The sequence below is a fragment of the Lycorma delicatula genome, chromosome 4 (assembly GCF_047948215.1).
Source record: "Lycorma delicatula isolate Av1 chromosome 4, ASM4794821v1, whole genome shotgun sequence".
NCBI classification, from domain to species: domain Eukaryota; kingdom Metazoa; phylum Arthropoda; class Insecta; order Hemiptera; family Fulgoridae; genus Lycorma; species Lycorma delicatula.
In genome coordinates this window covers 153,041,807-153,054,187 of record NC_134458.1, presented here as the reverse complement: position 1 = coordinate 153,054,187, position 12,381 = coordinate 153,041,807, and the positions used below count along the sequence as shown (strand labels likewise).

The following is a 12,381-nucleotide window of genomic DNA, read 5'->3' as shown; positions in this document are numbered from 1 at the left end:
TTAAAAAAAGGAAAAAGTAAACATACTTTTAATTTGATCACAAAATCTCTAAAATATATAAATTCAGGTTATTTTAAAACATTATAATAAAAAAAAATTAAGTTACTCTGACAATCGTCAGGTTCACTGTCTTCATTGTCACGGAGATCTATAATAAAATGTTTCATTGTTTCTTCTCATAGCCCTTCTTTGATAAAATCTTCTTCCTGAAGAATTTCAGCATGACGTAACACACCTAACCCAGTTATCAGTGGTTACACATTTAATGACATCATTCAGCAACACTTAACAGGATCAGCAACATCTCTTTTAATCTGGGTCCACAGAAGTTCAATTGGGCTAAACGACAGTGGTATGGTGGAAGTTGTACCACTTTGTGACCCATACTTGTACCCAAAATTGTCAACCTCATAAATTTTTATTTTCTACTATGTTGTTGAACCATATTTAGAAGATCAAGCTTAGTGACTGAAGAACCAGGGACAATGTTTTTCTCTTTTAACCATTTCCTTATATCAGGTTTCTTTGTGTTACTAGTTGGTATCTTTTCCTTACATGTGGAATGGTAACTTGACAAAACACATTCTTCTAATCGACAAAGCAAATCTGTAAAAACCTCTGCATCCATTTTATCATGGAAATCACCAGATTTCCTCGATTGAAACAACAGTTTGGCATTATTAATAAAACCATACCAGGCCGATACCGCACGACACAAAATTAAATGGCAACCTTTACAGACAGGAACCTTCAAAGCACCTGTACTTGACAAATTTTGCCAAATATAATTTTTTGAGTGGTTTTGATCATCTAAATAAATAATAGGGCATGGATTTTCTTCGTTTTGAATATTATGCATTTTTTAAGGAATGCCTCCAATAATAATAATAAAACAATATCTAGCCATTCCCTTAAAAACATTACACAAACCATAATTACATTTTTTGATGAGAATCCAAGATCCTTAAAAATTCACCATAAAGACAACAGGCTACCACTGTATTTAATTTTCTCTTGTAATGTGTGTTTACTTTTTGAATGGTAGGATACTCTTTATGACCATAGAACTCAAGGACAGTTCTATGGATCACATACTTAGTGTTTTCACACTTTCATTACATTTAGTTTTTAATTAAAAAAAAGAAAGTAAATTCCCTCAGACAAATGCCTCATTGTCTTCATAAATTTTGGATGAATTACGAACATAGTAAATCACAAGAGAACCTTGTGAAATACTAATGTAATACAAATCCATAAGACAATAAAGTATAAATCATCATTGAGAAATAATAAACTTGCTTAACATGGTTTTTACAGATAAACATAGTATGTTCTTTCAGAAAGATCATCCTGGATCTGGTTCCGTCTGAATTTGCCACCTGCATACATGATTTAAATAAATAGATGGCGCTTGTGTAGCTATCATTCAATCAATAGTTTAATTTTTGCAACAATGAATTAGTCAAGTTATTTGTTAGTTGGTCATATTCATTTCATTTACAAGTGCTATAATTTGTGATCCTGCCAAGTGTGAAGTAAAAGGAGTAATCAGATTTTTGATAGCAGAAAACAGTTCTGTGGTTGAAATTCACAGGCAAATTTGTGATGTTTACAAGCCGATTATGACACTAAAGTAATACTGTGGTGCCATTCATTTAGACAAAGGCGAGTGTAGCAATCGATAGTAGTTTTCATAACAAAAAACATTAGCAGTCAGCGGTCAGTGATAATGAATGATCTGTCTGAAAAAGTTGATGAAAAAATTAGATAAAACTTGCCCTTCACTGTCTCACAATCTTTGATTTATGAAATTTTGAATGAAAAATTGGCTATAAAAAAATTGCATGGCAGATGGACATTCATATTAAAGATATAACACGCATATGCGAGAGAGTGATGGGGGGAAGGACCATCTTACTGCAGTACAAGAATTTTTATGGTGTTACAAAATTGTTTAATCACATTGTAGCCAGAGATGAAACCCGTACTTGTTATTGAAATGCTGAGACAAAGCAACAGTCACTGCAAAGGAAGCATTCATCTCCAAAACTAAAATTAGTTCAAACATGAACATTTGGTAAGAAGCTTATGGCTACTGTTTTTTTTTTCAAAAAAGTAAGGTATTTTGTAAGCTATTGTCAAATTTAATGATCACAGGGCAACATGATTGCCAAAACATATTGCAAAATGATTTATAAGAACTAAAAAAAACAATAGTAAAGGTTTGAAATCTTGCAGGATTTTGTTTTTGTATGACAGTGCCCAGCCACACACATGACAAATCAGACTGGGAAGCAATTGGAAAATTTTTCTGGAAAATCCTCAATTATCTACACCACCCTATAACCCAGACTTAGCTCCCAGCAATTATTTTCTTTTTATTAACCTCAAATGGTGCAAGCCAATTAAGGTTCACAATAGTCTGACAATGATGACTGATTGAAAAATAGTGTTGTTGCACGATTTAAGTCATACATGGAAATTTTAGATGGAATGAAATATTTAGAGAAAAGCTATGAAAAGTTTGTCAAGTAGTAAACAAATGTAGTTTTTATTGTCCATATTTTTCAGTTTTATTTTTACTGACATAAATGGGCCTTTCCTTAAAAACATGCCTTCTAGTAAAACAATAAAAATTCATTTCACTTTAAAAAAATAAAACTAAGATCTACTCCCTTTAATCAGTGAATATCCACTGAAGATACCAATAGCATTTTCTTACAAAACATAACACATCCTTGATAACTGTTTTCACACTTTCATTACATTTAGTTTTCAATAAAAAAAAAAAGAAAGTAAATTCCCTCAGACAAATGCCTCATTGTCGTCAAATTTTGGATGAATTATGGACAGAGTAAATCACAAGAGAACCTTGTGAAATACTAATGTAATAAAAATCCATAAGACAAAGTATAAATCATATTTCTCATTGAGAAATAAACTTGTTTCACGTGGTATTTAACAGATAAGCGAAAAGTGTTATCATTAATGTCAATTCTCATGGATCTGATTGCCACCTGCATATGTGATTTAATAAATAGCTCTCTCTGTCTGTCTCATATATCTATATATATTGTGCACGCACGCATGCACACACACACACGCACAGTGAGAGGGTGAGAGTGAGGGGGGGATTTATTAAATCACATATGCAGGTGGCAATCAGATCCAGCAGAATTGACATATATATAATTTAATTTCCACTTGTTTATCTGTTATTTTAATCAATAAGTTAACTTTTTGTAAAAATAAAACTAAGATCTACTCCCATTGATCAATGAATATCCACTTTTGAAAAAAAAACACTAATAGCATTTTCTAACAAGACAACTCTTCCTTGATAACCGTGTTTACACTCACTACATTTAGTTTTCAATAAAAAAAGAAAGTAAGAAGTTAATCCCTCAGACAAATGTCTTCATAAATTTTGGACGAGATACAAACATAGTAATTCACAAGAGAACCTTGTGAAATACTAATAGTGCAAATCCATAAGACAATAAAGTAAATATCATCATTGAGAAAAAAAAACTTTTTTCACATTGTTTTTAACAGATAAACAAGGCATGATTTTTTTAGTAAGATCCATTCTGGATCTGCTTCAATCAGAATTCGCCACCTGCATACATGACTTAATAGATGGCACTCGTGTACCTGTTATTTCAATCAATAAGTTAACTTTTGGCAACAATAACTTGGTAATTTTGTTGTTAGCTGTTCATATTCATTCATTTATGAATGCTATAATTTGTCATCCTGCCAAGTGTGAAGTACAAGGAATAATCAGATTTTTGATGGCCAAAAATATTTTTGTGGTAAAATTTACAGGCAAATTTGTGATGTTTACAAGCCAACAATGAGCGACACTAAAGTAAGACTTGTGGTGTTGTTCATTTCGAGAAGGGCAAAAAAAACAATAATGAAAAACGTAGCAATGGCCCAACAGTGATAAATTTAATTGAAAAAGTTCAAAATTAGAAAAAACTGGCTCTTCACTGTCTCTCAATCTTTAATTTTTTACAGAAATTTGGCTATAAAATTATAATATATAAAATCTATAATTTCATGCCAGATGGACATTGATGCTGAAGATGTACACATGCACATACATAAAGAGTGAAGAAACTATCTTCCTGTAGCACATAAACTTTTAGCATTATAAAACCGAGTGATAAACTGTTCGATCACATTGTTGCTGTAGATGTTTGAATGCTGAGACAAAGCAGCAGTAGCTGCAATGGAGGCATTCATCATCTCCTGGACAAAAAAGTCAAACAAGAATATTTGGTAAAATTGCTTATTGCTATCGTGGGACTAAAAGGGTACTTTTGTCAAATTTAATAATCTTCCAACTACTGTGACTGCCAATGCATATTGCATAATGTTACAAAATTTAAAAATGGGCTTTCTAATGTAAAGATTTTATAGCTTTTGTTTTTGTATAATCCCCAGCCACACATTTTGTAAGTCAGACAGTGAGGTGATTGGAAACATTTTTTGAAAAATCTATCATCCAGCCTACAGTCCTAACTTAGCTCTCAGCAATCATTTTCTTTTTGTTCACCTTAAATGGCTTGTATTACAATAGTTTTATAATGACAAACTACAACATTAAATCACAAGAAAACCTTGTGAATACTAATGTAATACAAATCCGTAAGACAATAAAGTGTAAATAATCACTGAAAAACAATAAAACTACTTTACATTTTTAAACTTTTATTTCTGCATGGTTACTAATTTTTTTCACATTTGTTTACTTTAAAGAATAGAATTACTTTTAGAATTGTTCAGTTAATACCTAATTTATAATATAAATTATATTTTAGAACTGGGTCTGTCAATAGCACATTAAAATAACATACAATATAAGATGTTTAAAAAAAGCACTAATGATATAAATCTTCTAACTAGAGTATGGTTTTTATTAATTGTCAATAAGAAAATTCAGAAAATTACTATACCCAGCCTTAAAAAAAAATTTGTTCTAAATGTTATATTAGTAGATTAAGCAAACTGTAGAAACTGCGTTATCAGAGTTAGTAAAAAAGGAAAACAAGAAATGTATTTTAATAATGCCTAAAAAAAATAACCACCATTTTGGGTATAAAAAAAAATCCATTACCTTAAGAGTAATTTACAAAATAACTTTTGTTTAATGGAAAGAATAATTAATAACTAACAAAAAAAGAGAAAAAGTTTTAAATAAAAATAATTTCAGCGCATCAAAGTTTTAAAGAGGATAAATATATCTTCTACAAGATAAATCAAGAGAACAAAACATTTGAAACCAATCATGTGCACTTTTCTTACTGCCAAAATGGATTACTACAGCATACTAAATCTCCCTCAGACAAATGCCTCATTGTCATCATAATTTTTGGGTGAACTACACTACAATAAATCACAAGAAAACCTTATGAAATACTGATGCAGTACAAACCCATAAGACAAGAAAGTATTAATCATCATTGAGAAAAAATATACAATTAATTCTTTGAACTCACTGGTTTGAATAACTGTGCCTACCATTAGCCTTCCATTATTCAGTACTTATGATGCTGGATCATTAATATCTTTAAATAAAGTCCTTGTTAATGTGATCAATATAGATTTTATTTATATTTAATTTATAACGCATTTAGATATATTTTCACTTATTTAAATATTATATTATTAGTAACTTATCTTGCACGGTTGAGTTTAAAAATGGTGTATGTGTACAATATTTTTGTTTAAAGAGTATTATAATTAATGTATTCATATTTAGTTTCACATTTTAAGTTAAATCTTTTACCGTTTGATTTACACTAACAATACGGTAGAAACTGCGTTATCAGAGTTAGTAAAAAAGGAAAATAGGAAATGTTTTTTTAATAATGCCTAAAAAAAAATAACCACCATTTTGGGTAAAAAAAAATCCATTACCTTAAGAGTAATTTACAAAATAACTTTTATTTAATGGAAAGAATAATTAATAACTATAAAAGAGCAAGTTTTAAATAAAAATATTTTCAGCGCATCAAAGTTATAATGAGGAAAAATATATCTATCTACAAGATAAATCAAGAGAACAAAACATTTGAAACCAATCATGTGCACTTTTCTTACTGCCAAAATGGATTACTACAGCATACTAAATCTCCCTCAGACAAATGCCTCATTGTCATCATAATTTTTGGGTGAACTACACTATAATAAATCACAAGAAAACCTTATGAAATACTGATGCAGTATAAACCCATAAGACAAGAAAGTATAAATCATCATTGAGAAAAAAATATACAATTAATTCTTTGAACTCACTGGTTTGAATAACTGTGCCTACCATTAACCTTCCAATAACCTTCCATTATTCAGTACTTATGATGCTGGATCATTAATATCTTTAAATAAAGTTCTTGTTAATGTGATCAATATAGATTTTATTTATATTTAATTTATAACACATTTAGATATATTTTCACTTATTTAAATATTATATTATTAGTAACTTATCTTGCACGGTTGAGTTTAAAAATGGTGTATGTGTACAATATTTTTGTTTAAAGAGTATTATAATTAATGTATTCATATTTAGTTTCACATTTTAAGTTAAATCTTTTACCGTTTGATTTACACTAACAATACGGTAGAAACTGCGTTATCAGAGTTAGTAAAAAAGGAAAATAGGAAATGTTTTTTTAATAATGCCTAAAAAAAAATAACCACCATTTTGGGTAAAAAAAAATCCATTACCTTAAGAGTAATTTACAAAATAACTTTTATTTAATGGAAAGAATAATTAATAACTATAAAAGAGCAAGTTTTAAATAAAAATATTTTCAGCGCATCAAAGTTATAATGAGGAAAAATATATCTATCTACAAGATAAATCAAGAGAACAAAACATTTGAAACCAATCATGTGCACTTTTCTTACTGCCAAAATGGATTACTACAGCATACTAAATCTCCCTCAGACAAATGCCTCATTGTCATCATAATTTTTGGGTGAACTACACTATAATAAATCACAAGAAAACCTTATGAAATACTGATGCAGTATAAACCCATAAGACAAGAAAGTATAAATCATCATTGAGAAAAAAATATACAATTAATTCTTTGAACTCACTGGTTTGAATAACTGTGCCTACCATTAACCTTCCATTATTCAGTACTTATGATGCTGGATCATTAATATCTTTAAATAAAGTTCTTGTTAATGTGATCAATATAGATTTTATTTATATTTAATTTATAACACATTTAGATATATTTTCACTTATTTAAATATTATATTATTAGTAACTTATCTTGCACGGTTGAGTTTAAAAATGGTGTACATGTACAATATTTTTGTTTAAAAGAGTATTATAATTAATGTATTCATATTTAGTTTCACATTTTAAGTTAAATCTTTTACCGTTTGATTTACACTAACAATACTATTATAAAGACAAAATAAATAATAAAAAATAGCTGTTTTATATTAACAACTCAACTGGATTAACAAATTTATATGCTTTACATAACTAAGAAGAAAAGAGAAACTTAGTTTATTTATTATTAATAAGGAGGACATAAAACTGAACATTTACAACTTTTGAAATGAATGAAAAGCTCTGTTAAGTCAAGTAGTAAAACTCCAATAATTTTATTTTATTAAGGTAAATTAAATGTATTTAATAGTAGGATTGTGTGATAAGTTGAGCACAATTGTCATTAGTTTATGACAACTTGTCACACTATTCATTTCTCGCTTAAATTAGACTTCAGGTTTTACTTCCCTTAAAGTCATCTACATCAACTATCGTAAAACAATCATCATAGAAAAATTATGTAAGTTAACAATCATAATAATGATATTTTTATGGTTTTTAACATAAAAATTTTTCATATCAATAAAAAGAGAAACTTTTTCACTATTAATTTTTTAAAAGGTTGAAAAATTATATATACAAAAAAATGTTATGACAAACTAATTTAATGATCCTCTCAGACAATGCCTCGTTGTCTTAAATAATCAGAGAACAATATGATGTACCAATGTAATTAACACCTGTAAGACAATGAACAGAAATTGTCACCAGAGGAATTGCCCAGCAAATCATTAGGTACAAGGTATTATTTATGTTCAGTATCTCAATAATGAACAGGAATCTGTGATAATACAAAACCATTGTACAAAGTTACAATTTTAATATAAATGCCAAATATAAAATACAATTCAGAAAAAATATTTACCAGCAGAATTTTGTTATTAGAAAATAACTATTTTATTTGTATAAATACTATAAAATAAAATAATTTAAAACAATAAACAAGTTTTGCTCTTTCAAAAAAAAACAACACTACTACTTAGGAATACTAGAAGCCCAGCTATATGAACATTATAATCAATGTACCTTACACTTCCAAGACGTGTTTTACAGGTAAACAGATACTAAAAACTTTTTAAATTACACAACTGTAACATGTTCCTATTTGTCTGCTAACTTTTACAAGGGAATGGGTAAACAAACCTGATTAGTGAGAAAACTGAAGGGGTACTGCCACCATAGCTGACTGAATTAAAAACTTAATTACATTAATATAAAATGATTATCATCTGACCTTTCTTTTCTCCTTGTGAAAACATACATTTGGATAAAGACCCATACAAAGTAAAGCTATAACTACATCCAGTTTATCATCCGGTCCACTAAAATTATACACCTGTGCTAACATAGACTCCTCTGGAAAACCAGCTGCTATAAGTAAATCTTTCAACTGATTCTGTAATAAAGAAAATTAAACCAATATAATTTAATATACTCTTGAGTTCACACAACTCTGCAGGTTGTTTATTTTATAGTCAACAAATAACAATTAACACATTATATCAAAACAAAAACATTAACAGAAAATAAATGTATAACTTCCACAATTTTAACTTAATTCTATTGTAAATAAATTATTAGGTCTACCCATTCTCACAACTTCCTATAGTTCAGAGTGTACTCTGACAAAACAACACCTCCTCTATCTGTGTACATATCAATCAGCATACATCAAAAGATATATGTCGTCGTAAAATTACCTTCGTTATTTTTAATTACATTAACCTTTATCAAATGTAAATTAAGTCCTGAATAATATCAGAATTCTCTGAATAATCTACCTAAAGGAAAAGATTAACAATAAACAAAAGTAAAAAAGCTTATTTATTTCTGTTACCTTAGCTTCCCATGTGACTCGAAGTGTAGGAATGGATAACTGTTTATGATCACAAAAATTTTCTTCAGCTGCAGGCCCATTCATTCTCACCCCTTCCCATGTTTGGAATACATTTAGCATAGCAATATGATCACTATATCTGGATCCAGCAAAAGCACGTTGCTGATATGACAATCTCCTTTCTTCATAAAAATAAAAACAAACAAGAATTACATCAAATAATAATATTATATTTTAATAAAAAATAATGGTTTCTTATACATACATAAAACTACAATAAAATATTGTTATTTACAATGATTTAAATAATTCTAAGTAAAATTCCATTTTATTTCAAGTGTATATTAAATACAAAGGGCACTAAGAAAATTTTGCAATATGACAACGGATGATCACAGGCAATTACAACTTAGCAGGTGTTTATATATAGGTCTAACCTGCACTGTAGCCGCTCTTGTCACTGTCTCAGTGTTACCTGCTTTATAGCTGTTATGAAAAGAGGTAGTGATATCATGGTCAAAAACTGGATACTGGGAAATTTTGCATATATGGTTTAAGTGGTGATCAGAGGAAATGACTCTTGTGCTTGGAGTGGACTGTCCTCATCATACACCAATATTTAGGTGGTGGTAAGAGAGTTTGAAAGAGGAAATCTTGACCTTGGGGACACTCCAAGGTCCGGTTGACCATCTTCCACTGTGACTGAGAAAAACACTGCTGTAATAAAAAAAAATGCTTCAGACAGATGGCTGTGTGACCTACCACCAAATAGAGATGTCCTTGGGCATTAATACACCAGCAGTTTGTACTATTCGGCAAGATCATCTTGAAGTTAGAATTAGAAAGCTTCCCTATGTGAACAGTATTGTGACCAACAATGAAACTTGGCTGTATTATTATGACATTCCAACTGTGTTATTGCAGATATTGAACAAATGCAAGAATTAATGCACACTTTGTAATAAAATTTGGATTCAGTAATTCATAAATAAAACATACTTTAATAAATATTAATTTTATTTATATAATAGTAACAGAAAGGCTGACAAAGTTGTACCTGTGAACATAAACATTTACACCATTTTTTCAGCACATTACACTATAATGAATAAATGATATTCTCATGTAACAATGTTTTAAGACCTTAAAATATTAAATATAAAAATAAGTACATAAACATGTAAACCATCATCAGCAGTAACCAAGTATCCACAGCAGAACTTTGAACAAATCATTAAAAATGGGGCTGCTGTACACTGTAAGATCTGTACACTGAATTACGTATCAGTGTGATTAAAAAATTAACATTGAGTCTTAGAAAAGTTTAAATTTTCTGAGAACACAACTCTAAATTATAAGAAACTTCCCTGTATAGTCCATCAAGTCTTTCAAAGACCCAATGCATGCACACACACACACACACAATATTCAGTATCCTTTCAGGTAAATGAAAATTACCTTACCTGTAAGAAATACTTCAGGGAATGTTGAACTATTAGCAGCTACAGTGGATAACGCTTCACCAACAAAGAATAAAGAGCCAAGTATCATCATTTTTCCTAATCTTGGCTCTATAGGTAATTTAGCCAAAATTCTACCAAGCGGAGTCAACTCATCATTCCTATCCAAACACTTCATCTCTGAAATAAACCATAATAATAAATTAGCCTTATGCATTTTAAGTATGTTAATACATACTTTAATTTAACTACCTTCAATCTTTAATTTAACTATAAATCTAATGATGACCAGTGAATTTTCAAACTAATAATACAACAAAAAATTATTATTGTTAAAAAAATGGATTTTCTCTAAGATTCACGGAATCATTAATTTCAAAATCTACTTTGAAAAATAAAAACCAAAACAGATTAACAAAATAGATGAAAACAAGGGGAAAAAATTATTCTCCAAAAAGGATTATTAATAGCTGGATTAAATTACTCAAACTAGTTTATCTGAAATGATTTTACAGTTATTTTGTTCAAAATTCAGAATTTTAGAAATATACACCATTCACTTTAACTCAATATTTTTAACAAAATAAAAAAAATGAATTTTAAAATACCAACAACAAATGGTTCAACTAAATACTTTAACTTAATATTTTAAGTTTAACTATAGAAAAAAGTTACATGAAAAAGGGTTAAATTCAGTAATCGGAGAAATGACAACAGCAAACTATTTAATAGAATAATGAAACTATATAGGTTCAAACTGGCTTCCTGGAATAGAAAATCTGCTTTCTATTATTATAACCTCTTTTTTTCAAAATGTCAGTTCAGTTTGAAACATGTATCATACACAGAACAGAGCAGCATGCTGTGGTAACATTTTTTATTTTTGGAAAGTTGAAATTCACTTTCAAATGTTAACAACTGTTATGATAAAAGGTGAATTAACTGTGCAAATTTTGACATGGAATGCAAAGGTCAGAGTATTGGATGGAAACATCTGAGTTTACCCACCAGGAAATAGTTCAAAGAGTCCTCTCAAAGAGTTTTATGTGGCATAAGAATGGTTCAGGCACTAAGGTGAACTTCAATGCTGGAATAAGAAATCTCACAGAAAGATGGGGTAAGGGCCTAAATGTAGCCAGGGATTATGTTGAAAAGTAGCATTACTTGCATTATAATTGAATAAATAACGATTTTTCTAGTCACTCTCTAATTATTGAACAACCATTGTATATAATCAACATTACCACAAACATTAGCTAAACAGGAAAAAATTATAAATGTTCAATTACTTAAATTTAACACCACAAAATACTTAAGCTAAAATGTTAAAAAATGCAAAACATTAATTCTTTTTAATCCAGTTTTTAAAACTTGTTTTATTTACATTCAAAACATAGATAGCTCCAAAATAAAAATCCTGCTTGTATGAAGAAGGCATATACAAGAAATATAACAGTGAAAAACAAACATTTTACTAAAATTAATGCTAAAAAATAATATAAAGACTAAGACTGCTGTAGAGCAAAAAACTCCATAAAAATTAAACTATATGTTAAATGTTTATAATAATTTTACATACAGATTAAATTCAGAACCTTCTCTTTTTTTAATTATGATAAAAAACAACATAATTTTTCTTTTTAGAGCTATCAATAAAAATTACACAAAAAGGTAATTTAATAACTAAATTTTATGTTTTGTATAAACATAGATCAGCCCGA

The 12,381-nt window shown here is 28.9% G+C and overlaps 1 protein-coding gene across 4 annotated transcripts in view; it reads right to left on the bottom strand.

Moving 5' to 3' along the window:
* mle (dosage compensation regulator mle) overlaps nt 1-12,381 on the bottom strand; it is a 99,545-nt gene that overhangs the window by 38,832 nt on the left and 48,332 nt on the right. For all 4 annotated transcript variants that reach the window (XM_075364396.1, XM_075364397.1, XM_075364395.1 and 1 more), the window contains 3 exons: nt 10,664-10,840; nt 9,201-9,382; nt 8,598-8,759 (listed from right to left, as the gene is read on the bottom strand). In XM_075364396.1, the coding sequence (XP_075220511.1) occupies nt 8,598-8,759; nt 9,201-9,382; nt 10,664-10,840 (521 nt within the window). The remainder of the gene's footprint in view (nt 1-8,597; nt 8,760-9,200; nt 9,383-10,663; nt 10,841-12,381) is intronic.